General features: G+C 57.7%; 2 protein-coding genes across 2 annotated transcripts; both read left to right on the forward strand.

Moving 5' to 3' along the window:
* The first annotated feature begins 108 nt into the window (after window positions 1–108).
* On the forward strand, window positions 109–15474 carry DDR2 (discoidin domain receptor tyrosine kinase 2). Its single transcript, XM_059854822.1, has 17 exons — window positions 109–2050; window positions 5616–5734; window positions 7515–7617; window positions 7738–7969; window positions 8053–8200; window positions 8305–8410; window positions 8774–8957; window positions 9028–9271; window positions 9384–9446; window positions 9573–9703; window positions 10187–10397; window positions 10890–11113; window positions 11228–11364; window positions 11732–11923; window positions 12051–12279; window positions 12801–12950; window positions 14028–15474. Exons 1-17 carry the CDS (start codon window positions 1932–1934, stop codon window positions 14163–14165), a joined length of 2730 nt encoding a protein of 909 aa, XP_059710805.1. The 5' UTR covers window positions 109–1931; the 3' UTR covers window positions 14166–15474.
* Window positions 15475–16774: 1300 nt separating this feature from the next.
* On the forward strand, window positions 16775–23130 carry HSD17B7 (hydroxysteroid 17-beta dehydrogenase 7). The gene is made up of 9 exons (XM_059854826.1): window positions 16775–16861; window positions 17025–17228; window positions 17327–17419; window positions 18285–18399; window positions 18872–19066; window positions 19961–20065; window positions 21069–21125; window positions 21669–21767; window positions 22164–23130. Exons 1-9 carry the CDS (start codon window positions 16827–16829, stop codon window positions 22257–22259), a joined length of 999 nt encoding a protein of 332 aa, XP_059710809.1. The 5' UTR covers window positions 16775–16826; the 3' UTR covers window positions 22260–23130.
* Window positions 23131–25973: the final 2843 nt, after the last annotated feature.

Here is a 25973-nt window from a genome sequence, read left to right on the forward strand (position 1 = left end):
CCAAGAGGCTCATGGAATAGAGAGCCAGCTGCATCATGCCAAGTGCTCTGTTCAGTGCAGCAGGGGTGGCTGTCTGGGGTGGCTGCAGACAGGGCCTCTAGCCTGCAGTGCTCATTTGGGCTGTTCCTGGAGGAAGCAGAGAGTTGTACCCCCTTTATTTTTCTGCAAACAGTGGCAAGCCGTGAGCAGGTAGGAACAGGCAGGTGTGTGGTACTGCTGGAGTGCTCAGGGTGAAATCAGCCTGGCACTGAGCCCTCCATGTGCCCTCTGCTTTTCCTGGAGGGGCTCTGGCTCCTGCATGAGCCCACTGCCAAGGAGCGTGTGTCCTGATTGCCTGGGGCAGAGCAGCTATGCTGCCTCCACTCCTGTTTGGGAAGAAGGATGTAGAGCTTGGCCAGCTCCTCTCCTGATCTTGATGTGGCCACAGCCTCTCACTGCCCCGTGGCTGCCTGGGGAGGGATTTTCCCTTGTAGGCCTGGGAATGGGACCCAAACCACTCGCTCTGGGGGCAGTCACTACGTGCCTCCCAGGTGCAAAGGTGGCTGCTGGGCATCCCAGGCTCAGCCAAGCACTTGGCTCCCCAGGCACTGTGCCTGGGCCACCAGGGCAGCGTGGGGTGTCCGGGCTGGTGCCGTCTCCTCCTGGCTCACCACAGGCTGGCTGGGCTGTGCAAGGCCGAGCCTTTGGCTTTTGGGCTTTGCAGACCACCACCTTTGCATTAGGTCCTGGGACAGAGTGCCAGGGTGCTGGCTGCTGCCAAGTTATTTGAGCAGCACTTCCAGGTAGCGGGAGGGGAGTGGAGCAGAGCCGGCTGGTGTTTGTGCCAGTGTGCACGTAGGGCAGCCTGTGCTTCTCCCTGCCAGCTGATGTGGGGCAGCACATGGGGGGCACTGCTCAGACCTGCTCCCTGCCAGCCTGGGGGAAGCTGTGCCCTGCCTCTGTTGCCCTGGGCAGTGCCGGCTCAGCTGGTGCTACAGCCCCTCTCTGGTGGCAGTGACAAGGATCACCAGTGTCTGCTGGGAGCAGTGTGTGGCTTCCCCTGCCCGTGATTTATTTGGTTTTTCTGGAGACTTCATGCTGCCAAAGAAGTTTCAGGAGCAAGGCTACAGCCCTGGGGCTTTGGGGTGTCTCGTTGAGCAGGAGAGCTTTTTAGGGAGTTGGTGGCCTGCTGCCAGGGGTGCTAGTTCCTTCCCATAATATGAGCATGGAATTCAACACAGCCAAAACAGTCTAAAAATTTTTTTGAAAAAGTTCTTTTTCAAATTGTGGTTTTTGATGTTGCACAAAAATTAATGTAAGCCCATTATTATTAGTATTAGTAGTAGTATTATTTTCTCCCTGCCTCGTTGCGTAGCTGGTGGCCACCGTGCCAGGCCAGTGCCTGGAAATGATGTCAAGCCACCAGCTCTGCGTGGAGCTCGGGGAGCTGGAGCCCCGACCCCGGGCCAGGCTGGTCCTTTGGCTGCTGTCCTGGCCACGTGTGCCCGTGCAGGAGTCCCAGATCATTCCCCCAGGGGCCCGGAGAGGGGCAGCCCATGCGGGACCCTCTGGGCCAGCTCTGGGGTCTTGCGGAGTGTCCCCATCACCCACATTTTGGGGTGTCCTGCGCAGCCCCCGGGTGCAGGAGGAGGGTCCTGGACGTGTGTGCCATGCCACAGCCGCGGGGCAGGCACCAGAACGTGAAACGTTGCCTATTGCTTTAAGTTCCCTTGCTGGCCACGGGGACTTTTTTATTTTTTTCTCTCGCGCTATGAATGGGTTTTGCTGTAAATTATAGCCCTGCGCACATTCCCTCGGGCCGAGGAAAATAACCTCTGCCGAAACGCCAGCCCGGATCGCTGACTGGCTCCCCTTCTCCGCTCCCTAATTGAAACCAAATGTGCGAGATGTAGGATTGTGGGATTTCTGGCCGGCTCCCAGGAATCCGCAGAATGCGAGCGAGCTCCCAGAGGCATCTTGCATCAGCCCGGGGAAGTTCGCTCCTCACCTGGCTCCCCCGGCCCGGGCGAGGGGCGCGGAGCCCGCCCGCCCTCCGCCCTCCCGCACTCGGGTGAGTCCCTCTGGGTCCCTCTGGGCCGCGTGGGGCTGTGTGACCCTCCTGGCCTGGCTCTGGGGGGACACACCGTGGGGCTGTGTGACCCTCCTGGCCTGGCTCTGGGGGGACACACCGTGGGGCTGTGTGACCCTCCTGGCCTGGCTCTGGGGGGACACACCGTGGGGCTGTGTGACCCTCCTGGCCTGGCTCTGGGGGGACACGGCGAGCCCAGGCACGGGGGCTGGGGTGTAGCTCTGCCTGGAAAGGGTCGGGGCAGCAGCAGGGCACCGTCCTCACTCGGGGGGGTGACAGCTGTCCCCTTTTGGCCAGCTGACCCCACAGTGCCGGCGGTGCCCCCCGTGCCTCGTGCCAGGCCGGCGTTTCCTGGTGTCCCTGCTCAGCTCCCGCCTGTGTGTCTGTTGGCAGCGCTGGCGGCAGTGCTGGTCAGCCAGGGAGGCCCTGCTGTCCCCAGGGTCCCCTAGCCGGGCACCAGGTCACGCTGGGAAGGGGAGCACAAGGCCCCTGCCCTGGTGCTCGTGAGCATCGTGCCCCCGTGCTGGTGCTGGGACCCCACTCGTGGCTGCCAGCCTTGGGTGGCGTGGGGGCAGCGCTGCGGAGCCCTGCTGGCGGCGGGCGAGGGCTGGGAGCAGGGCTGGGTGCTTCTGGCTGCCAGGGAGCGCTCGCAGGATGCAGCACCCGCAGGACGGTGTCCCCAGGCCCCCAGCCATGCTCCTGGCAGAGATGGAGCCATGGGGACCTGCTGGCTGCTCCTCGCACCCCGGACAGCTGCGATGCCCCGGTCTGAGCCAGCGAGCCCGTGGCTGGGGAGGCGCTTGCTGCTGCAGGAAATGGGGCTGCATCCAGCCCAGAAAAAGTCTAAAATGGCATTTTTGGAAGGAAGGAGGACTACGGGTCCCGGCATGCTGCACTGTGCTCCCGCCAAGGCTGCCGGCAGCACGGCATGCTGGGGGCTGTAGTGCCAGCTGGGGCACGGATCCTGAACCCCCTTATCCAAACATCCTTGGGCCGGGCTCACAGCGAGCCTGCCATTACTCAGGGACATTCCCTGGGTGGCCTTTGCCTGTCTCACCCAGCAGGACGGCAGCCCCAGCCCCGTGTGGGGACTGAGGCTCTGCAACAGGAGCCCTAGAAGTCCTTGCAGACTTGTGTCCAGGACCTGGTGTGCACGAGGGGTGCAGGCTGCTGCCATCTAGCCCTCTCCCCATGCATGATGCATCCTCCTGATGAGGCAAAGGTGGCAGTGCCCACCTGGGAAGCAAGCTGGAGACCTCGCCCAGCTGGGGCCCTCACTTGGAACGGGCTGACAGCAAGAAGGACCATGGCTCGGGTGGGGGCTGTCTCTTAACAAAAGCAAATTTAGTTTCCCTCCCGGTTATTTCCCTTGGTTATTTCAGTGGAATAAGGAAGGAGGGAAATAAGAAGGGAAAACAACAAAAAAGCAGCAGCCAAGGGAAACTCAAAGCCCAGGCGATGCCAGGGAGGAGCTCCAGAAACTGTCTACACTAAAACTTTCCAGTGATTGAAAAATTTCAGCAAACATTTTCAGTCAAAGCATTGCAAAGCCCTTTTGCAGGGCTGGTGGCACAAAACTGATTTCCAGCTGGGCTGCCAGTACTGCCCCTGTGCTTGACCGTGTGTTCCTTAGCCCTCAGGCTGGTGGCCTGAGTCACTGTCCCCACACCGTCCCCCAGCCCCACTCCCCTGAGGGGCGATGAGCACTTCCCAGTGGCTACGTGGGGATGATTTCCCTATACTAGGCTAAATGTAAATGCATTCCCTGCAGGACATTACAGCATGTGGTACCCTGATGCTTAAAGAGTTTACTCAGCCTGAAAGAATAGTGGGGGAAAATATCCCTGGATATTTTTTTGGAATGCAGAAGGAAATTAAGATTTTAATGTTGGTGGGGAACTGGCTGTCATCAAATGCAGGAGCCTCTTGCGTGTGCCTCTGGGCAATGCAGCTGAAATTCCCAGTTGCAGCTGAGTTAGTTGCAACTAGATACAGTTTCCCACCTGGGGAGGGGGGGGGGGGAAGCAACAGCATATGTGCTTTTTGGGGAAAAAAAAAAAAAAGAAAAAAGGGGGGGAATCATCCCAAGTGCAGGTGTTTCCTTGTGCCTCCTGAAGAGATTGTGGTGCTTGGCAGAGTCCCCCAGGAATCCAGCCGGGTGCTGTGGGGTGCAGATAGCTCCTTGCAGAGTGCAGGTGGCAGCTCCTGGGGTTTTGCTTTCCCCTTGGGTGCTGGTGTGGCCGCAGCAAGCCCCGCTCTCCCTCCTGCTGAGCCAGGCCCCAGCTGTGGCAGCGCCCAGGGCCATCTCCAGCACCTCCCAGCTGCCTCTGTGGGAGGTGGGCAGCTGGTTTGGGTGTGTTTAGCCTTTCCTTGGTGGTGGGGACAAGGCCGTGGGGTGATGCAGGGACACAGCCAGGCATTCGCCTGCAGCATCAGTGGTGTTGGGCTGCTTCAAGGATGTGCCAGCCAGGACAGACATCCCTGGTGCAGTGAGCTTGGCTGGGATTTACCCCAGCAGCCAGGCCCCGTTTGGCCAGGAGCTCTAGTCCCTTTATCCCCCAGATTGGAAGGTTGCTCTCTCAAAGGTTAATGTGCATTTAAACTAGATTAAAACAGCCTTTTTAAATAGAAAGAGAACTGGTTGCATCTGGTGCTAGTGTCCTCTTGTCAGATAAGGGGGTCTCAGGGAGCCCGGGGCAGGGCTGGTGACTTTTAGGGGTGTCCCTGGTGCCCCCGGCATGGTGCCCAGAGGTGTGTGGGCACAGTGGGAGCTGCTCGTGCCCTGGGGGCTCCTGGCAGCTGAGGGCTGCCCGGGGCCAAGGCTCCTGTGGTGACAGCCCTGACACAAGGGCAGGCATGTCCTGGGGAGGTGCCCTTGTCCCCTCTGAGGAGAGGCCCCAACAGCACCAGACCTTTTTCTCCCCATGCTGTGGCCCAAGCCCCATTCCCAGGACCCTCAGGTCCCCTCCAGCCTCATCCCATGCTCCCCTCAAGGCAGAGGGTGCAAGCTGGCCCCAGGCCCTCTGTCACACTTTTCTGTGTCACACGAGGCCCTGGCATCCACTCTGCCATGTGGAGCTATCCGAGTAAATACCCTGTAAATCTCGAGTGATTATCTGCTCTCCTCTCAAAGCCAACAGGCAAGAAACCGCTCTGGCACCCTGCTATTATTGTCTGGTGTGATGGGGTTGTGCAACTTCTTCTTTCAAAGGCAGCCAAGGGTGGGTGGCCAGGCCAGAGCCTTTGTGCCCTGCGGTGGAGGCAGCCAGTGCTGGCCCCAGGCAGAGCCCAGGGAGCTTCCTGCGGGTCCTGTGGCCATTCCATGTGGATGTGGCACACCATGGCTCCCAGGGGTGGGGTCTGGGATCCCTGTGACCACCACCACAGGTCTGAGCTTGGGGCTCTGTTCCTCCTCCAAGGCTGAGGTGGGGACACGGGGTCTGTGCAGGAGAAGTGCTCCCACCCTCAGCTGGCTGCCCCAAGCAGGCTGGTGTTTGCCCCCTCCTCGGCTGCCTCAGCGTGATGAACCCTGGTTCTGTCTCCACAGGACTGCCGACATGTCGGCCACCCCCGGACCGGCCCTGCTGCCCCTGCTGCCACTGCTGCCACTGCTGCCACTGCTGCTGCTGCACATGCCACATGCTGCCAGAGCCCAGGTCAACCCCGGTAAGTCAGACAAGGACCAGGTGGCTGCAGGTGCCGTAATTTCATTTCCCTGGTCTTTGCTCCTGCCAGATGGCCAAGTTGGGACTCGCATCGTCTCTGGGATTTTCTCAGCTCTGGGAGCAGTCTGTGATGGCCCCCAAGCCTGCCCCTGCCTGGTCACGCTCCTGTCCTGCACCTCACTTGGGCACCTGCAGTGACTTCAGCCTGCCACAGGTGCTGTCTGGCCCCTGGCAGCTGGCAGGGTGCTGGATATGGCAAAGCACTTCAGCCCTTGGCTCTGAGTGGGGCCCTTGCCCAGGGGGGCTCACTGAGGCTGGAGGCTGCCAGGTGCCAAGCTGTTGTTTTCTCTGCTGGTCTGTGCCTTCTCTGCTGCTTTTGCAGCATAACCAAGGCTGGCTTTGGTGAAGTGGCTTGACTGGGTGCCTGGCTTCTGCTCAGAAACCACAACACTGCACCGGCTGGCAGCATGAGTGTGTTTAGATGGTTGTTCCTGCAGGGCTCAGCCCCATCCTGTGCTGCAGGGATGGACAGAGCCCAGGGTTTCCCAGGGTTTCCCCGGGGAGTCCCTTTAACAAGTCCCTTCAAAGGTTTCCTCCATCTGTGGGAGGAGTTAGCTGAGTCTTCCCTGAAGGTTGCACAGTGCTTATTTAAGGAGGCAGTCCTGTTTCTCCTGGAGACATCAATGGCTGGCAGAATTGGATTTGCCCGGCCAGGATTGTTATTACCAAGACAAAAACACAGGGCTGGCTCCGTGTTTGGCAAGAATTAAACAGGAATGCAGTGGGAGCTGTGCTCTGCAGAGCATCACAAGTGTGAGAGCAGGAGACAAGAAGAGATGCTCCCACTGTGCCAAAGCTCTCGATAAAGATGCACTCATCCCTCTGCCTGATGCAGGGTATGGCCCCTGTGTGTGGCGTCCTGGGGATGGTGACACAATGGGATGTGGGTTCTTTGTGGGCACAGTGCCAGGCCAGCCAGGGGCTGTGGGGCAGGAGGTGGCCCAGGCACAGTGCCCTGCCCAGTCCTTGCCCCTCGGTGCAGGTGTTTGCTCGGGGTGCTGGGTGGCGGGGCCGCGGTGGGCTGGAGCCGGCAGCCAGACGGTAAACACGGCCAAACAAGCCGCCCTTTCAGCAGGGCTCTTGGCAGCCAGCTGTGAAAAAATAACTCCTGTGAAGCAGTGAGGATGCGGTGCTGAGGGAGTCGGCTGCCACTCGGGGGTGCAGCCTGCCTGCCACCCTGGGTATTTTTCCACTTGCAGCCCAGCCAGGAGCAGGGCTGGTGGTGGGAGCTGAGGGGTCACCAGGGAGGACGAGTGCCTGTCTGTGTCACTTGTTCCCCCAGGCAGGGACAGGGAACAGTGGGGCAGCACGGCACAGTTGCTGCTGGTGAGGTTTCTGGGCAAATGTTCTCTGGAGTGAGCCCTCTGGAGCATGGGGACAGCAGTGCCAGCTCACAGGCTCTGCACCACAGCCAAGATCCTTGCCAGCAAGGCTGAAGAGATCCCAGGGGACAGGGCCCTGTGTGCCTGTCAGCCCTTGGAGCCACCTCCCCTTCTTCCCACTCCACTTGGAGCTGGGCTGGCATCCACTTCTGGCCAGAGGCTTCACTTGCTCAGGAAGATGCCTGCTTTGGCAGGACTGTCCCCTCCTTGCTTCGTCCTCTCTCTGTGAGCCAGAGGGATGGAGAGTGCTGCCCTGGGGCACAGTGGATGTGCCCCAGCCCAGGCCATTTCCACGGAGGGATTGCCTCCTGCCTCAGCGCCCTGCTGGTGTCGTTGCAGCGGTGTGTCGGTACCCCTTGGGAATGTCGGGTGGGCACATCCCTGACGAGGACATCTCAGCCTCCAGCCACTGGTCTGACTCCACGGCCGCCAAGTACGGACGGTGAGTGTGGGCACCCTCCTGCAATAGCCACAGCAGGGTCTGGGCTGGCATGGAGGGAGAAGGGGGACACGGAACTGGCCTCAGACACGTGCAAACAGCTCCTCCACTCTGGAATCGTAGGCTGGACTCAGAGGAGGGCGATGGAGCCTGGTGCCCCAAGACCCCAGTGGAGCCAAATGACCTGAAGGAGTTCCTGCAGATTGACCTGCAAGCCCTGCACTTCATCACACTGGTGGGCACTCAGGGGCGCCACGCCAAGGGCCATGGCAATGAGTTTGCCCCCATGTATAAAATCAACTACAGCCGGGACGGCACCCGCTGGATCTCTTGGAGGAACCGGCACGGGAAGCAGGTGAGGAGACAGGTCGGGGCTGCAGTGGATGGTGGCTGAGGAGGCTCCTCCTGCCCATCCCCACCACGCTTCTCTCTCTCCAGGTGCTGGATGGAAACACCAACACCTACGACATCGTCCTCAAGGACCTGGAGCCGCCCCTCATCGCCCGCTTTGTCCGCTTCATCCCCGTCACCGACCACTCCATGAACGTCTGCCTGCGTGTGGAGCTGTACGGCTGCGCCTGGCTGGGTGCGTGGTGCGGTCCCCTGCCTGTCCCCGTGTCCCCAGTGCCCATACTGGGGTGCTGGCCACTGGGGGCTGTCTGTCCTGCACTCACCCTTCCCTCCCTGCAGATGGGCTGGTGTCTTACAACGCGCCGGTCGGGCAGCAGCTCATCCTTCCTGGGGGCACCGTCATCTACCTGAATGACTCAGTGTACGACGGGGCCTTTGGGTACAGGTGAGGATTGGGTGCCATGCTGCTAGCAGGCGAGGGGTATGTTTTTTCCCTGCATTTTCAGGCTGATCCTCAGCAGAGCAAATGCTTGCGGTGTCCTTGAGGTGGGGGACATGGCCAGCCTGGGAAGGCTGCACATCATGAGGGGGTCATTGTGATGGGGGAGATAGCTCCAGCCTTTCCCTTGGATTTGCTCTCGCTGCACCACATGTTCAGCGCCCCACAGCCTTTTCCAGAGAGAACATCAGGAACAAAATCCCCCCCGAGTGTTCCGGGGCCCGTGAGGAGCTGCCAGGAGGTGCTGGGTGGTGCAGGTTTGTGGGGCTGGCAAGAGTCACGTTCCTTCTGTCCCTTTGCCCGTGCCAGCATGACAGAGGGCCTGGGCCAGCTGACGGACGGGGTGTCAGGGCTGGACGACTTCACACAGACCCATGAGTACCACGTCTGGCCAGGCTACGACTACGTGGGCTGGCGCAACGAGAGCACAGCAGGTGGCTACGTGGAGATCACCTTTGAGTTCGACCGCATCCGGAACTTCACCGCCATGAAGGTCCTCACCCCCCCCGCCCTGTCACCCTCCCCGTGCCCCTCGGTGGCCGTGCTGACAGGCTGCCCCACAGGTCCACTGCAACAACATGTTCGCCAAAGGTGTGAAGATCTTCAAGGAGGTGCAGTGCTACTTCCGCGCCGACGCCAGCGAGTGGGAGCCCAGCGCCGTCTCCTCGGTGCTGGTGCTGGATGATGTGAACCCCAGTGCCCGTTTTGTCACCGTGCCTCTGCTCCACCGCATGGCCAGTGCCATCAAGTGCCAGTACTACTTCGCCGACACCTGGATGATGTTCAGTGAGATCACCTTCCAGTCAGGTACCTGTCACCACGAACCCCGTGGGGACCAGGCTCTCCTGGGTGGGAGGCTCAAGGAGGTGGTGGGGCTTTGGGCCATCCACACCCCCACCCTGATGTTCTCCCTGGCCAGATGCAGCCATGTACAACAACTCAGTGCCCCCCGCCGAGGCACCCGTAGTCCCCACCACTTACGGTAAGCAAGGGAAGAAATGTCACCCTGTGCTGGGTGGGCACTGTGCCCCATCCCACGCAGGAAAGGGGCAGGGGGTCCCCCCAGTCTCCACTGTGACCGGCCCTCTCTGTCCCCTTCTCCTGCTAGACCCCACACTCAAGGTAGACGACAGCAACACGCGCATCCTGATCGGGTGCCTGGTGGCCATCATCTTCATCCTGGTGGCCATCATTGTCATCATACTGTGGCGGCAGTTCTGGCAGAAGATGCTGGAGAAGGTGGGCAAGGGTGGTGTGGCTGGTGAGGTGCCTTGTGGTGGTGGGGTCATTCTGGGCAGGTTCTTCTGGAAGCTCACCACGGAGAAAACAGACTCCATGCAGGGGCTGATGCTCCCTTCCCCTCCTCAGAAAGGCTTTTCACCCATCTCCCAAGGAAGGGGACTTAGCTGAGCAGGGTGGTGACTTTGGAACTTGCCTGTTTGTCCATCCCTCTGTTCTGAGGCTGATCTGGGGAACAGAAGCCTGGGTGTGGAGGGTTCTCACTGCAGCCACCACCTAAACAAGGTCACTCACAGAACTGATGAAGCCACACCCTTTTCCATCGATGTAGACAAGAGAAGGGGGGAACATGAGGACAAACTCAGGCAGGGGTTGCAACCTAGGGACCAAGCACTAGAGGGGAGGTTTGGGCACATCCCTGGTACCATCCTGCCCGTGCTGTGGGGAACCCCACCTCTCTCCTCCCTTGCCCCGCTGTCACAGGCATCACGGAGGATGCTGGATGATGAAATGACCGTCAGCCTCTCCCTGCCCAGTGAATCCAGCATGTTCAACCACAACCGCTCCTCCTCCCCCAGCGAGCAGGAGTCCAGCTCCACCTATGACCGCATCTTCCCCCTGGGACCCGACTACCAGGAGCCCTCCCGCCTGATCCGCAAGCTGCCCGAGTTCACCACGGGGGAGGAGGACACAGGTGAGAGCCAGGACACCCTGCATGCTCACAGCCATCTCACAGGTGACAGCCAGGACATCATTCACTGAGCCTGCTGCAGCCCCCTCTCTCCAGCCCCAGCTTTTGGCCACTCTCCAAACATTTTGTCACAGAGGGGAGAGGTCACACAAGTCCCCGTGCATCCCACATGAAGGTCACACAAAGCCTGTGACTGAGAGCCATCAGCGACATCCACTGCCAGACTAAGCTGTGCAGCTGTGTCCCACTATCATCCTTGGGATGCTCTGGCACCTCTTCCTCAATGATCTGGAGGTCAGAAATGGATCTCTGCTCCTCTGGTGCTCAGGGCTTGGTTGGTGTTTGCCGTTGGTGGGGAAGGAGTGGAGCAGCCTGCGGTGCAGGCAGCCCTGTGGGGGCTCTGGGGCAGAAGGGGCAGAGTGTGAGCAGCCCCAGGGAGCAGAGGGTGCAGGGCAGGACACCCACGGCAGGGCTGGTCCCTCTGTGTCCCCCTAGGCTGCAGCGGCCCCACCAAGCCATCCCAGGCCAGCGTCCCCGAGGGCGTCCCGCACTACGCCGAGGCCGACATTGTGAACCTGCAGGGTGTGACAGGCAGCAACACCTACTCAGTGCCAGCCCTCACCATGGACCTGCTCGCTGGCAAGGATGTGGCCGTTGAGGAGTTCCCCAGGAAGCTGCTTACCTTCAAGGAGAAGCTGGGGGAAGGCCAGTTTGGGGAGGTGAGCGGGAGCTGGGCCTGCTCCGAGCAGGGCTCAGGCAAAGCTCTTCCCAGCTCACAGGGGCTGTGGAAGGCTGTCAGTCAGCAATGTAATGGCTGCCCCTTGCTCCCCCAGGTTCACCTCTGTGAAGTGGAGGGGATGGAGAAGTTCACAGGGAAGGACTTTGCCCTAGAGGGCCTGGATGGCAGCTCTGACTGCCCCATGCTGGTGGCTGTGAAGATGCTGCGGGCAGATGCCAACAAGAATGCCAGGTAGGGGCTGAGGGGGGCACACACCCCAGCACTGCCCACGTGCAGAGCCTCACCAGGAGAGCTGGGATGCTTGGAAAGCATTCCCTGTCTCCATCAGCTCGGTGCAGCTGCAAGGACCACTCACCTGAGCTCTCTGGGGATGCTGGGCTGTCACATGTCAGGGCCCTTGGTCCTAACCAGCTCCCCAGTGCCCACCTACCTGCGGAGCCCACCCTGCAGCTCATCTTCTTCTCCAGTCCCAGGGGAAGGGGCGCGTAGGTCCCTCAGGAGGTTTGGGTGGGCAGGTGGCACTCTTGGCCAGTCTGTGCTCACCTCTGTGCCCCTCTGGGTCTGTCTATCCCATCCGTGTGGTTTCTGTTCCGGAAAGGAATGATTTTCTGAAGGAAATCAAGATCATGTCGCGGCTGAAGGACCCCAACATCATCCGGCTGCTGGCGGTGTGCATCACAGATGACCCCCTGTGCATGATCACCGAGTACATGGAGAATGGGGACCTCAACCAGTTCCTGTCCCGCCAGCAGGCAGGCGGCCCCGCTGCTGTCCACGCACCCACCGTCAGGTAGGGCTGCCTGGGAGAGCAGGGGCAGGCAGTGCTGCTTGCTCCTGGGACACCCTGCCTGGAGCTGTGCACCTTCTGGCTGTTGTCCTTCCTTCCTCCTGCTCATTCGCCCCGTGTGCCCCGACAGTGACCTGCGGTTCATGGCCACCCAGATCGCCTCGGGCATGAAGTACCTCTCGTCCCTCAACTTCGTGCACCGGGACCTGGCCACGCGCAACTGCCTGGTGGGGAAGCACTACACCATCAAGATCGCCGACTTTGGGATGAGCAGGAACCTCTACAGTGGGGACTACTACCGCATCCAGGGCCGGGCGGTGCTCCCCATCCGCTGGATGTCCTGGGAGAGCATCCTGCTGGTACACGGCACTGGGGCTTCTCTGGCGGACACCAACGTGCCTCTGGGGATGCTCACTGCCCCGTTTCCTTGGGCTGGGGGGTGCAGGAGGGATGGTGAGGTCTCTGCTCACTGCAGCCCAGATTTGGGGTGAAGCATGGGGAAAGCGGGGGTGGCGGCAGCTTTTCGAGGCAGGCTGGGGGGACTGTGGTGATTTTTGATGTTCCAGTGCAGGGCATCCTTTAAACGGGATGCTTGGCATTTTATCCTGGTCATGGTCAGGCCTGGAAAAGGGAGTAGTGTTGGTTTTTACCTTTGCCAGGAGCTGGGTCCTTGGCAAGTCCCAGAGTAGTCGCTGCCAGCCAGAGCTGGAGCTTACCAGTCTCTTGCCCCAGGCAGAAAGCAGGTCTGTGGGGCCGAGCACCTCTCTGGGACCAGACGTGGATGCTGAAGCATCCAGAATGAGGTTTTGATCCCCAAGCACCTAGAGCTTCTGGAGCAGGATGGGGTAAAGCCCACGCCTGACCATGCTCTGCTTGCCAGGGCAAGTTCACAACGGCCAGTGACGTGTGGGCGTTCGGAGTGACGCTGTGGGAGACCTTCACGCTGTGCCAGGAGCAGCCCTACTCCCACATGTCTGACGAGCAGGTCATCGAGAACACTGGCGAGTTCTTCCGGGACCAGGGCCGGCAGGTAGGGAGGGGACGGGATCGATGGGACAAGAGGACCAGGGGTACATCTAGGACATGAGGGGCCTGGGGAGAGACTTTAAGGTGACCAGATAGGGAGCTTGGCTGTGAGGCAGCTATGGGAAAGGAACTCCTCCAGGAAGGAATCCTGGTGAGGGGCCAATCATGGCAAACGCTGCACTTTACGCAGCCCAAGGCACTGCTTGCTCACTGACCCCATGTCCTGGTTTAGGGCAAATTTGGGAGGAAACCTCCAAAGGGGCCCCTCCAGAAAGCAAACCCACACGGCCTCTCCTCCCAGCTGGTTCAGGAAGGATTCCTTGGAGAGAAGTGGAAAGAACCTGTTTATTTAACAGGCACAGCACCCCCAGCACACAAAATGAACAATACCGGATGACAACACTCTTTCACCACTCTGAAAAAAGATGACAAATTCAGAAAGTCTCTCTTGGGGAAGGTCACTCTGTTATCAGTCCCTCTGGTGCTGGGGCAGCTGCTGCAGCCACAAGGTGCAAACTCTGGGTGTTTGCCAGGGCCCAGTCTGGAGCAGGTTTGAGTGGGTCCAAAAATGAAAGGAGAAACAGTCCAGGAAGAAATTTGGACCGCTTAGCTAAACTAACTAATGAGCAGGAGCAAAGCAGAAGCAAGTGCAAGAGCAAAGCAAAAAGCCAAGCAAAAAGCAAAAGCAGCACTATGTACTGCCCTGTCTCTGTGTTCTGCCAGCCGTGGGGGAGCAGGCTGATAACAAAACAAAACAAAACGTTTGCTCTTCAGAGCCAGTCTTGAAGGCACAGAACATAATATCCAGCATAAACAGAACACACCAATGGGGATACAAGCATCATAACGTCACCCTAGGATACCCCACCACAGCTTTTAGGGGGACAGAGGCAGGTGTCCCCGGCTGCCTCACTGTGCCATCTGGGGGTCATCTTGCCCTTGGGAACATGGCAGCACAGCCCCCACCCGGGGCCATGGAGAGATGGGGCACCCTGAGATATGGGGCTCTCCAGGAGCAGTTTGCACATTGGTTTCTGTGGCAGTAATTCTCTCTTTGCCATTTCTGCCTTTTGTTTTGCAGACCTACCTTCCCCAGCCCATGCTATGCCCCAACTCAGTCTATAAGCTAATGCTCAGCTGCTGGAGACGGGACACTAAAGATCGTCCCTCCTTCCAGGACATCCATCGTCTTCTCCAGGACTCAGCCAGTGAAGAATGACCCTTGGCTCTTGCCATCTTGGTCCCATCCTTCCCTGTGCCCAGAGGAGCCCCAGATGCAAACCGAAGCCACTTCACTCGGACTTAGCCATAAACCCCAAGCCGCTGCTCCTGTTCTCATTGTGCAGTGAGGCCTCAGAGGAGACCCCCCAAGGACAGCAAAGCCCCACGGCGTGGGACGGCTGACCTCCCTGTTCCCCACAGACCTGAGCCCGGCAGCAGCTCGGGGAGGGTTATTTATTGGTGCAGCCTGTTCCTGGTGACAGGGACCGGGACAGAGCGGCTTCTCTGGCCCAGCTGAAGGGGATGAATTCAGCTGGACTTTCTCCATGAGCAAGCTCAGCCCACACACAGGGCAGGTGCCTGGGGAAGGGATGTGTGCAGGTGTGTGCCCACTGGAGCAGGGACAGACTGGCAGCCACCACCTGCTTCAGGAGGAGCTGGGAGCTGCTCCGGGTCTCAATGGGCTGTGCGATCGTGGGGTGAGAACAAAGACTCTGCAGACATTCAGGGCTTCGGACATGCCACAGGGAGAGGCAGGAAGTGCCCTCCCTGCTGGCCAGCCCCGGCTGCACATGGAGAGGACTGGGGGTGCTCCTGGCACCTCACCCAGCTGCTGGATGCTGGAGTGTGCAGCCAGGAAGGAGCGGGCATCCTGTGCCGAGGGGACATCCCCTCACCAACCACAGCCACTCCAGGGCAGATTAACTGCCCAAGAAATGCATTTTGGATGCCCCACGGGTGATGCAGCTGGCAGCAGGAAGCCGGCACCTTTTAGTTCCATGGGGAAATCTCCAGGTCCTGCTCCCCCAGAGTTAACCTATATCTTCATCTGCCAGGAGAAGAATGCAGAAAGCAGAGTTTCATTGGCAGCTGCCTGCTGCCCATGCCTGCAACAACCCCACGGGCATGGAGCAGGGTGCTCCAGCTCTCCCTGGCTCTCAGCCTGGGCTCACAGTCCAGCTGAAGCACCCAAGCTGGGCTCTGCCACCCTGAGTATCCCACAGCATTCTGACACCTGTCTGTGCTCCTGAAGCTGCCAGCATCCTGAGCAAACTAGGCAGGTGCCAAAGCCATGTGCCCTGGCAGGTGACCCACCAGGCCCTGAACTTGGACCCTCCTGTGGCTGTGCAGGAGGAACTGTGGACTTGGAGGGTCCGTGGAGCCCTCCACACTTTTGTACGCACTAGCTCAGCACCAGCAGGCGCGCGTGGCACAGTTCCCAGTATCCCGTGGCTAAGGCATGTGTATATTCAGTAGATGCACCTATGTGTAGGGGCCAACCCGCTGAAGAGACACTCGGTATGTGATCTGGCCTCATGGTTTCCTTGTGGCGCTTCTGCAGGCAGCTCAGCTCGCCTCCCCCGAGGGCATCCCGGGGCTGGGGGGCTCTGGAGCTGCACTGTGTGCCTGGGATGTGGTGTGGAACAAGGATCCTTGGAGCAAGGATGATCGAGGGATCAGCTGGCTGACCCACAGCAGCCGTCCATCCCAGCGGGTGGGAGGGAGGATGCTCTGAGTCTTAGCATCCATGGCAGGACACGTCCAGCAGCAGGGCCGGGGCAGGCCCGTGTGGCTGGGAGAGGGGAGGGCAGGGATGGTGGGCTGTGCCCCGGAGACAGACTGGCTGGTCTCCGTGTGCACCTGCTCGCTGCAGCAGAGGATGTCTCATCCCTGCAGAGCATGCCAAGACGAGGACAGGCTTTGTTCATGTCCTGGAATTGGTGTCCCTCTGCCTGTCCCCTCGGATGGCTGCTCCGTGCTCAGGGTGCCTTGTGGCCCATCCAAGGTGTGCCTCAGCAGCTGGGAGCACTGGGGCAGCTGGGGCACTTCTGCAGCTCCCAGGGCCCGGGCACTCTGCACGATCTGCAAGGCCCCGCATTCCATCACACGCTGGGGGGTCTGGGGGGCAGCTGGGGGGTCCGCTGTATCCATGCCAGCTGGGACCGTGCTGGAGCAGGGCTGCCCCGGATGGCCGTGCTGCGCACCCAGACCTCCGCGCCATGGAGGCACCGGGAACGGCGGCACTTAGCTGGGCATTTCTGCCTTCCTCGGTGGCAAAGGGCAGCAGGGCTGAGCAGAGCGGAAGGGAAGGTTTCGGGAAGGTTTGGGAAGGGAAGGTTAGGTTTGGGAAGGGAAGGGAAGGGAAGGGAAGGGAAGGGAAGGGAAGGGAAGGGAAGGGAAGGGAAGGGAAGGGAAGGGAAGGGAAGGGAAGGGAAGGGAAGGGAAGGGAAGGGAAGGGAAGGGAAGGGAAGGGAAGGGAAGGGAAGGGAAGGGAAGGGAAGGGAAGGGAAGGGAAGGGAAGGGAAGGGAAGGGAAGGTTTCGGGAAGGGAAGGGAAGGGAAGGGAAGGGAAGGGAAGGGAAGGGAAGGGAAGGGAAGGGAAGGGAACCCTCAAAGCTCTCCGCACAGGGGGCGGGCCCTGCGCGGAACGGGCGTGGCCAACACGGTGTGGGAGTGACCTAGGCACCGGGGCGTGTCCATGGGGGCGTGGTCTCGGGGCGCGCCCCGGAAGCCCCGCTCCCAGCGCTCGGCTCACCATCACGCCACCGGCGGCGCGGGCCCCGCCCCCCTGCCTCCCGCCGATTGGCTGCGGGGCCGGGCGGGGCGGGGCCGGGCCCGCGCAGCCCTTATAGGGCGGGGGCGGCGGGCGCGGGGCAGCGATGGAGCGCGTGGTGCTGGTGACCGGTGCGAGCGGGTGAGCGGCGCCGCGGGCCGGGGGCGCTGGGGCCGGGCCGGGCCGGGCCGGGCCGGGCTGGGCTGGGCTGGCCTGGCCTGGCCTGGCCTGGTCTGGTCTCGGCTCAGCTGGCCTGGCCGGGGCTGGGCTGGGTTCGGCTCTCTCTGACACCGTCCCGTTGCAGCGGTGTGGGGCTGGCGCTGTGCCAGCGGCTTCTGGAGGAGGATGGCCGCATTCACCTCTGCATCGCCTGCCGCAACGAGCAGAAGAGCGAAGCCACGCGGGACCTCATCCTGGCCACCCACCCCGCCGCCCAGGTGTCCACCGTGGAGATGGACCTGGGTAACCTGGCCTCCGTCCTGCGGGCCGCCCGTGAGCTCCGCTGCAGGTATGGGATCTGCCCCCGTGGGACACTCCCTGCCCCGCTCCGCCCCGCGGGCACCTCCGACCCCTCCAGCCCCCACTGCTGTGCTCTTCTCCACGCAGGTTTCAGCGCCTGGACTTTATCTACCTCAACGCTGGGATCATGCCCAACCCGCACGTGAACTTCAAGGCTCTCTGGCACGGTCTCCTCACCGGGTAGGAGGTGTTGCCGGGGGTTCCAGCCCCCGCCTGTGGGAAGCACGGGTGCTGGCGTGGTCAAGCTGTGCCCCTGGGTGCCGCGCTGAAGAGCCTGTCTCCCTCCCGGTGTGAGATGGAGCACGTCCCTGGGGGATGCCCTCTCTTGTGTGGGCTGGGTGTGTCGGCTGAGTGCCGTGCTGGGCTGGTCCAGGGCACCCGGTGCCACTTGTGCTGCCCGGTGTGCGGCCCGCTGGGCACACGGGGAGGGCGGGCAGTCACCCCGAGCCTGCTGCCCCTGCCACTACGTGAGAAATGCTGCTCTGTTCAACTCTGGGTCTCCTCGCTGTTGTTGTGTTGCCAGTGTAGGTTTCTGTAGCTGTTCCAAGCTGTGATCACAGAATTTTGTGAAGCTCACGGTTGGTGTGAGAATCGCTGCTCTGTAGGCAGTACGGGCAGGCTGAGCTGAGGAGCTCAGTGACGTGTGTGAGTCTGACAGAACTGCTGGGCTCCTGAGCACTAGTGCCAGACTGCCTTCCTTGCCTGCATTAGGCATGGCCCGAGGCCTTGGCTCGATGCTGAAGCTTGATTAAGTTATCTGAGTGTGCAGTGAGGGAAGGAGGTGTTTTTAACAGTACTTTACCATGGGAAAGCGAAGGAAGGGACAAGTCTTCTCTGGTCCAGACAGTATTGAGGCACTTGCAAATAAAGGGCCTGGGATACTCTCTAGACCTTTCCCATTTATTTTTTTCATGGTTTAATGTTGCCCTTGAAGGTGAAGCTGTGTGGAGCCTGTGAGGTGAGGGTACTGCTGAAGGGCTGAAGTGGGGAAGTGGTGGATTCCTCCTGGCAGGGTTCCTCACTAACTCCTGTTCTTGGCTTCCAGGAAGGTGCTCCACATGCTGACCACTGCGGAAGGTATCATGACCCAGACAGACAGGCTGAATGGAGATGGGCTTCAGGAGGTGTTTGCTACCAACCTCTTTGGACACTTTATGCTGGTGAGGCTTCGTACAAAGATTGAACCCTCAGTCTGATGTTTGATGTGGGTAGGGATGGGTCTGGGCAGTACAGGCCTCACAGATTCAGATGCTGATGGAGGCTACAGCCTGACAGATAAAGAATGGCAGGACAAAGGCTTGACATTTGTTTAAATAGCAATAAATGGTGACTTTTGTTGCAACAGTTAATATAATTTTGAGCTTACTCTAACCAGTGAGCCAGCAGACAGAAGTCAATCATATGTAGTCCTCCATCCAGGATAAATGCTAAGGCTTGGCTGTATCAAATTCTGAGGTGCTCAACTGAGCTGTCCAGCAGAATGACAGCTGCTCATACAAGTGTCTGCTTTGGGCTGGTCTAGGAGAAGCTGGCTCAGAAAGCTGAGGGAAGCTCACAGCTTCAGGTGCTGTAAAGTCATACCCTAAGACTGGGAAACTGCTGTGCTAATTAAGTTAAGGATTCTTTTTCCAGGTTCGTCAGCTTCAGTCTCTGCTCTGCGGTAACGAGAAGCCCTCACGACTCATCTGGACCTCCTCCAGCAATGCCAGGGAGTCTGCCTTCAGCCTCTCTGACTATCAGCATGCCAAGGGCCAGGAGTCATACAGTTCCTCTAAATACGCTACTGACCTGACAAGTGTGGTTCTGAACAGGAAATTTAATGACCAGGTGATTATGGGGTTTGTGTTGCTGCAAAAACCTAATGAGCTGCTACTGTTTGTAATTATCATGACATTGTTGTTACCTAGTTGCATTCATTCACTCATGGCAATCTGATGCATTCCTTAGTGCACAGGTAAGAACTAAACATGGCTGAGGTTGAACTGGTGGTGTGGGAAGTAGGGAATCTGCCAAAGAGATTGCCAGATTCTGGAGTTCTTGCCAGAAAAACTTCCCAGAGCGGGAGATTCGGGAGCAGTTCTTACCTTGCAAGCTCTTCTCTTTAGATCAGAATTGATGTTAAAGAGCAAAGAGCCTCTGCTTTTTCAGGTGTCCCTGCCTACCAGCACAGGGCTGTGGCTGTGCTGCCTGCAAGCACTGGAGCTGCAGGCTCTGCTGATGGCTCTGTGCTGCTGCTCAGGTTTGCCAGTGGCTGTACAAGAACCTGCCTTCCCTGTCCTGGGGCACTGATGGGTTGTGCTGGCAGCTGCAGCCCTGGTCCAGCAGTAGTGCTTGTGCCATTCTCAGACACTTCTGGAGAAAATGGTTCAGTCTCAAAAGGCTGAGCTCTTATATATTAAAGAATAGGTAGTCTTTAGTCTGACTGGGCTGTAATTTGTGGGATATCTGCTGTGGCTGCTGAGCTGCATGGAGATTGCACCAGGGTGCTGCATTTTCTACCCTGGGGGTTTGTAATGGGCATGGATCTAACACAAACCTTTCCAATTTGGACCTCTTAAAAACCGTGACATCTAATTGCTCTGTGCCCTGGTACTTAGTGGAGTATCACTGTCTGATGTCTGTACACACCCTCTCTGCCTGAGGAGTGCTGGGAGGGAAGGAGCATGACCTGTTCTTTTGACTGAGGTGTAATTGCACACTGACTTGGTTTCTTCTCTGCAGGGTCTGTATTCCAGTGTTGTTTGTCCTGGGCTCGTTATGTCCAACATGACTTACAGAATTTTGCCTGTTTTTCTGTGGAAGCTGCTAATGCCCATCATGTGGTTGGTGAGTGGATGTCCTGGCTGGTTTTGGGCTGTGACACATTTCACTGCAAGTGATGTACAGCACACCTCTGGCTCCTTGCTGCCTGTGTTGGTATAGATTTCTTCCTTCTGTTGGGCTGGGCAGGCTGGACCCTCTAGAAACCTTCCTCTTCTCATCTTGGGGCCTCATTTTCCAAGCTGAGTTTGGAGGTTTGGTGCTGGACACTGCAGAGGAGCAGGGTTCAGCCCTTCAGCTACAGCAGTGTTTGTCAAGGCTCCCCTTGGAAGGTTTGCCAGTTCTCTTTGGGATTGTGAAACACTCATAGCTTGCTGGCAGCAGAGCTCAGGATGTGGCCCCACCTTAGCCCCTGTGCTTTGAGATGCTGTTCATTTCTAGAGCAACCTGTTTTCCAGTGTCCTTCTTTCCATTCCTCTGTTGTTTTTTTCTTTCCAACCCTATGGAAAGCAAAGCTTCCTGCTCTCTATTGCCTCTCCCACTGCTTCCCCAGAAGTTTCCTTGCCTTGGTTCCTCTGGCCTTCAGCTTTCCAGGTTCACTGCAGTTCTGTCCCTGAAGGCTGCCTGTTCTGAGCCTTGGTGCTCTTGCTGCAAGAGTGGCCTTTCATCTGAAGCTAGCCCAGTTGCAGCCGCTGATCCCGATGGATCACGTTTCTCCTGGCAGCAGAGAGGCAATGCCTTCTCAGTTATCCTCAAAGCTGGCAGTCCTGCAGATCCTCTCTGCCTCCTGCCATTCCTGCCCTTGAGACCCTGCGGGGTGTGTGTGGCCTGTTGCTCCTGCCTTGGGGTGAACTCTGTGTGGGACCATGGAGTGACACTTGTTGGGGGCTCCAGAAAGCATTTGTGGTGATAAAGGGATGCTTTAGTCAGTGTGCAGTGTTATCTATTGCCCAGTTTGAGAAGCATTTGTACCTCTGGTAGATAATCTGGAGTGTCTGGGCTGCTCAGGGCTTGCCAACAAACCTTGGGCCACAGTACAAATTCTGCCATGTCCTTCTTTTCCCCTCAGATCCGATTTTTTGCCAAAACTTACACTCTGACACCCTATAATGGAGCAGAAGCTCACGTAAGTACTTCACAAGTTGATTTTACATTGCTTCCTTCTGAGTAGCTCTTGTGGGGTCTTGTGGCTTGAGCAAAGAGCCTCTTAGCCAGGCTGGTGGGTGGGAGCTGTATTTGACCCCCTAACAGCACACAGCAGTGAGTTTGGGGAGCCAGCTGTCCCCAGGGCTGGTCAGCCACATGGAGCTCTCTGAGCTTCAGCCAGTACCCATAAAATAAATGATTTTGGAAAAACATCCTGACCAGGGAGAATGATGTGCAGCACAGGGGGTGGAGGTGGGTGATGGGGGGCACAGCATCTCCCAAGCACAGTGGGAGCAAGTGCAGCCATGCTGAACTGCTTTAGCAGAAACCTCCATGACTCTTGGCTCAGGTAGGTCACATCTGAAGGGAGCCAGCTCAGAACTTGACATATCACATCTTCCCCTGCTTGGTGGGAGCACCTGTGGTGTCTTCTCCTGTGTCTGCTGGCAGTCAGCTCTTTGCCCACAGGCGTGGCTGGGACAGTGTGTGCTGGACTTGCACATCTTCATGTTGTTCTTCTCAGGTGTGGCTGTTCAAACAGAAGCCAGAGTACCTGGATTCTCTTGTCAAGTACCACAGCTGTACTTCTGGACTGGGGAGACGCTACGTGGAGCCTCGAAAGGTCAGTGGAGAGGGAGCTTCCTGCTGCTGGGGGTCTGCCATCTGCTTTGTATGGGAGAGCAGGTGCCAAGGGTGCCTGGAGTGGAAGGGAGATGCTTGTTGAATGCTAAGTAGCAAGAAGGGATGTGGGGTTATCTGCAGTGTTTCCTAGAGTAACTCCTGACTTGGCTGGAGTCTGGAAGACAATGGAAGTGATGATCAGAACAGGTGAAGTGTGTAATGATACTTTCCCAAAATATGCTCTGGCTTATGCCCTGGTGACAGATGTCTTGAGTTGGCTGTTTGTGAAGGTAGAAGCTCTGGAAATGCACCCTGCTTATCCCCAGAGCTGCCCTCGGTGTCTGCACTGGCTACCACCAAGGTGATGGTCTCACAGTGCTGTTTCCTTGCCTTCCAGATGGATGTGGATGAAGACACTGCCGAGAAGTTTTACCAGAAGCTGCTGGAACTGGAGGAGCAGACTCTAGAGAAATACCATGATCTCTTAGATTAAGTAAAGCTAGTCTCAGTGGGGTGAGAGTCTTGTATCAGTAACCTGGGGTTTCTTCATTCTGGTGCTACCTGTGTTGCCAGCTGTTCTGCAGGCACATGGCTTCAGACACAATCTTCCTTCTCAACAGAAGGTGAACAGTTCCTGAAAATGGAAGTGTGAAAACTGAAGAGAAATACTTAGACATTTGGCTATGGGATTTTTCTTTTGGCATAAAACTGGAGACCTCGAGTAGGCAGAGTCTGTCTTAACACAGTTGCAAAGCAGTGTCTTGCAGAAGCATGACTGAGCTGTGTGTGGTTCAGGAACAGCCCCAGAACCTGTGCTTTCCATCTGGCTCAGGGCAGTAAAGGCAGCAGTCTGGGGTGCTGCCCTGCTTCTTGGCTCTGCTGGTATTTGTAGATGGCTCAAACACATCACCTGTGGCTCATCCTGGTGTACTTGAAGGCTCACCTTCAGCAGAGCTGCCCTTGCACTTGTTCACCAAAGCTGGGGCTGGCTCTACAGTCCTGCTCAAGGAGATTGAACCTTACTGGCAGGCAGGGTCTGCCCTGCAGCTGAAACCAAGCTCCTGAAGAGCTGGCCTGAGAAGCACATGTCTGCCTCAGCTGTGAGGACAGATGCCTTGCTGTCCCCTGGGTATGGGCACTTGAGGGTTTTAACTATGGCTGGCTTGAAAGGATGATGTAAACCTGCACTCAGGGCCAGTCTGCTGTGTTTAGAGCAAGAGTGAGAGGTTACCATGTTGTTTTATCTATTTAACTCTTTTTATATAAATCTGTTGTACCAATCATTCTTCCTGTTGTTTATCTGGAGACCTTCACCTGCCACCAAGTAACTTCAAGTGCTGTAATGAATAAATGACTGAAATTGAGTTGTCCTTGATGCAGTGGTGTTTTTACTCCAATATCCATCTACTTTTGACTTGGAGGCTTGGAAGGAAATTGAATTTGTTGCCTTGTGCTGTAAATCTGTGCCTGCCTGGGAAGCGTGGAGTCTCTCTGCGAGGGAAGAGCTGCTAGCCACCTTTTTGGTGTGCTTCTTTAGTTAAGGAAAGACATGAGTGATTACTGAAGACTCCTGTGTGGTTTTGTGTGCTGAGCCCCTGGGGGAAGTCTGAGACTATTTCCCAGCCTTAGGCTCTTGGGAGATGCCTCTGGTGCTTGCTCACCCTGCTGTGTCACCTAATGACTCTTAATGCATTAATTAATGGCTTAATGCTGTCTGCAGGGGAGCCCAGGTGCTGCCCTGGGGCTGCCTGGGGTCGGGTGCTGTTGGGGGGAGGCTGTGCTGCCTGCCCTGGCTGGTGCCTCCTGCCAAGATGCCCACAAAGAGGGGTGGCTCAGGGCTCTGATAGGAAACCTGCACAGAGCTGGCAGCCAGGAGAATCCAGGCTCTTCATGGACTTGGCTTGCAGGGATACAGATTTAAGGAGTCTTGCTTTCATTTTTTTAACTTCTTCCTGTTGTCCATTGGTCTGGAGCAGAGCAGAGGGGTGCACTGCCAGGGGGGCTGTGCCAGCAGCAGAGGTGTCTCAGTCTTGAGTTTGGGCTGAGGAGACCCTCCCAGCTCAGCCTTGTGTGAAGAGCTGAGCCCACCAGCACTGGTGTGGGCAGGAATGTGCTGGGTTTTGGCCTGGCAGCAGAACAAAGAGCTGGCCACTGTGGGGTGGTGCTTCCCTCAGCTGTGGCTGGAGCTGTTCAGAGCTGTGAAGCAGATTGGGCTGGGCTTACACGGGTGTTTACTTAAATGCAATAAAGGCAGTCCCAGCACCAGGTCTGGAGTCTGTGGCTTTGTTCAGCTGTGTCCTAAAACACCCTGGGACCAAACCCCTCTATTTCTGGTGGAGTGCTGTCCCTTCTCCACAGGGAGAGTCGGTGGCTGGTTCTCTTCCCCACAGCATCCTGCAGCAGTCCTTGGCTCCCTGTTCTGGAGGAGATGAAGCACATTGCCCTGGTTGGTTTCAGAGAGTACCTTAAGCTATGCTGTGCTTCTGCCCTGGGCTCTAGCAGGTAACACTCACCACTTCCACCTTTAGGATTCCCCCCTACCCCAAATGCAAGGGCACTCAGTCATTTGTTATCCCTGGCTCATTTTCTCTCTGAGGCAAATGAAATTCTAAGTGTTGCTCAAAGCAGTCTGACACAATGCTTCTGGGCTTAGTGGGGAATGGAAGGGTCAGAGCTCCTGTGCCAAGCTGATCACTCGCACTGCCCTGTGCCAGCTGGCACTGCAGCTCTGCCCGGCCTGGAATTTGAATGCAGTGAGGTCTGGAGATCCTAGAAGAGGTAGCTTTGCATAATCTAGCATACTTAAGGAAAATAAATGTTTTCTGATATATGGGTTTGCTGGTTCTCTTGGAGTTTTTTCTTAAAGCATGGAAAAAAGGGGAAAATTTCTTGGATGGGCAGATGTTGATGACAAGAGGTAGGACCTTTTAGGTTTTATCTAAGTGTGCCTGTAGGATGAAGTTAGACATTTAACAGGAAAAGTGGGAATGGGATGGGACAAATGCTTTTTGCCTTTGGAGCATGCAGTGGCTGATGAGGGGAGAGGATGTGTGACCAGTCTTTATCCATGACATTGCTGTCAATAAAGCTATGCATTTGTTTCTGGTTCATCTTAAAAGCTGTCTGTAGCTCTCCCTTGAGGATTTGCAGCTCAGGGTTAGAGAAAGTGTGTTTTTCTGTCCTGCTGTTTGGTTTAGCTTCCCCCTGGTTGCTGGGGTGTCACTTGGTGCCCTGAGATGTGTATTCCAGCCTGGGAGATGCACGTGGGGGACTCAGAAGTAGTGAGGGATTAGCTGCTGCCCGTGGTTGTCCTTGGTGTGGGTGCAAAGTGGCCTCTGGAGACCTCGAGCTCAGCTTCCTCTTCAGAGTGACACAAAGAAGGAACAAAAGGTGCTAAAGCACAAGCTGAGCCCTGGAGAGTGGAATGGCCTGGAAAGATGGGATGCACTTGTCATTTCCCACCTGTTTGGTGCTGCACAGAGCTGGAGAAGCACAGCCAGCCCAGGTGTCTGCAGAGGAATGCTCTTCAGTGGGAGGAGGTGCTCCACTGTTCTGCAGGTCGCTGCTTCTCTACAGGGGCTCCTGCCTGCTCTTGTGACCCCAGGCATCATTGTCCATGCCCTTCTGTAGAAAAAGACTTGGCTGTGCTCAACCTCACTTTCTGCCCCTCTCCTCCATGTGCTGAGAAGCTGGATGTTTTTGCAGCCAAAGGCTGGGACTGTTTTGTGGGGTGGGAACCATAACCACCTCCCACATTTTCTCTTTTGTCCTGAAAGCACAGGTAGGACCTGGATCCCTGAAACAGGGACTTCCCAAAGGGTGGCCCAGGTGTTGGCTGCTGCCAAGGTTTGGCTGCCCACCCCAGCTGGCTGTGAGAGGAACTGGCCATTGCTGTGGATGTGCCAGTCTGCAGGGGAGGACGGCTCCTCACGCTCTGCTCCTGGCCAGCAGATGCCTGTGCGTGGGGCTAAATCCCTTCCAGCTGCACCCAGCTCCTCTGTGCAATGGAAACAGGTCCTGCCTGGAGCACGGGGCCCTTGGGTGCAGGCTGGTGAGAAATTCCAGCTGGGATAAGGAAGGGCTGGCAGTGGCAGCCATGAATCACTGCTAACACAGGCTCTCGCTCTTAGTGATCCTTGGAAATGGAGCTTTCCAGAGAACATCCAGGCAGGTCTTCAGTGTGAAGACTCGTTGTGGTTGCTCTGTG

Source organism: Haemorhous mexicanus, chromosome 9 (genome assembly GCF_027477595.1).
Source record: "Haemorhous mexicanus isolate bHaeMex1 chromosome 9, bHaeMex1.pri, whole genome shotgun sequence".
Taxonomy (NCBI): domain Eukaryota; kingdom Metazoa; phylum Chordata; class Aves; order Passeriformes; family Fringillidae; genus Haemorhous; species Haemorhous mexicanus.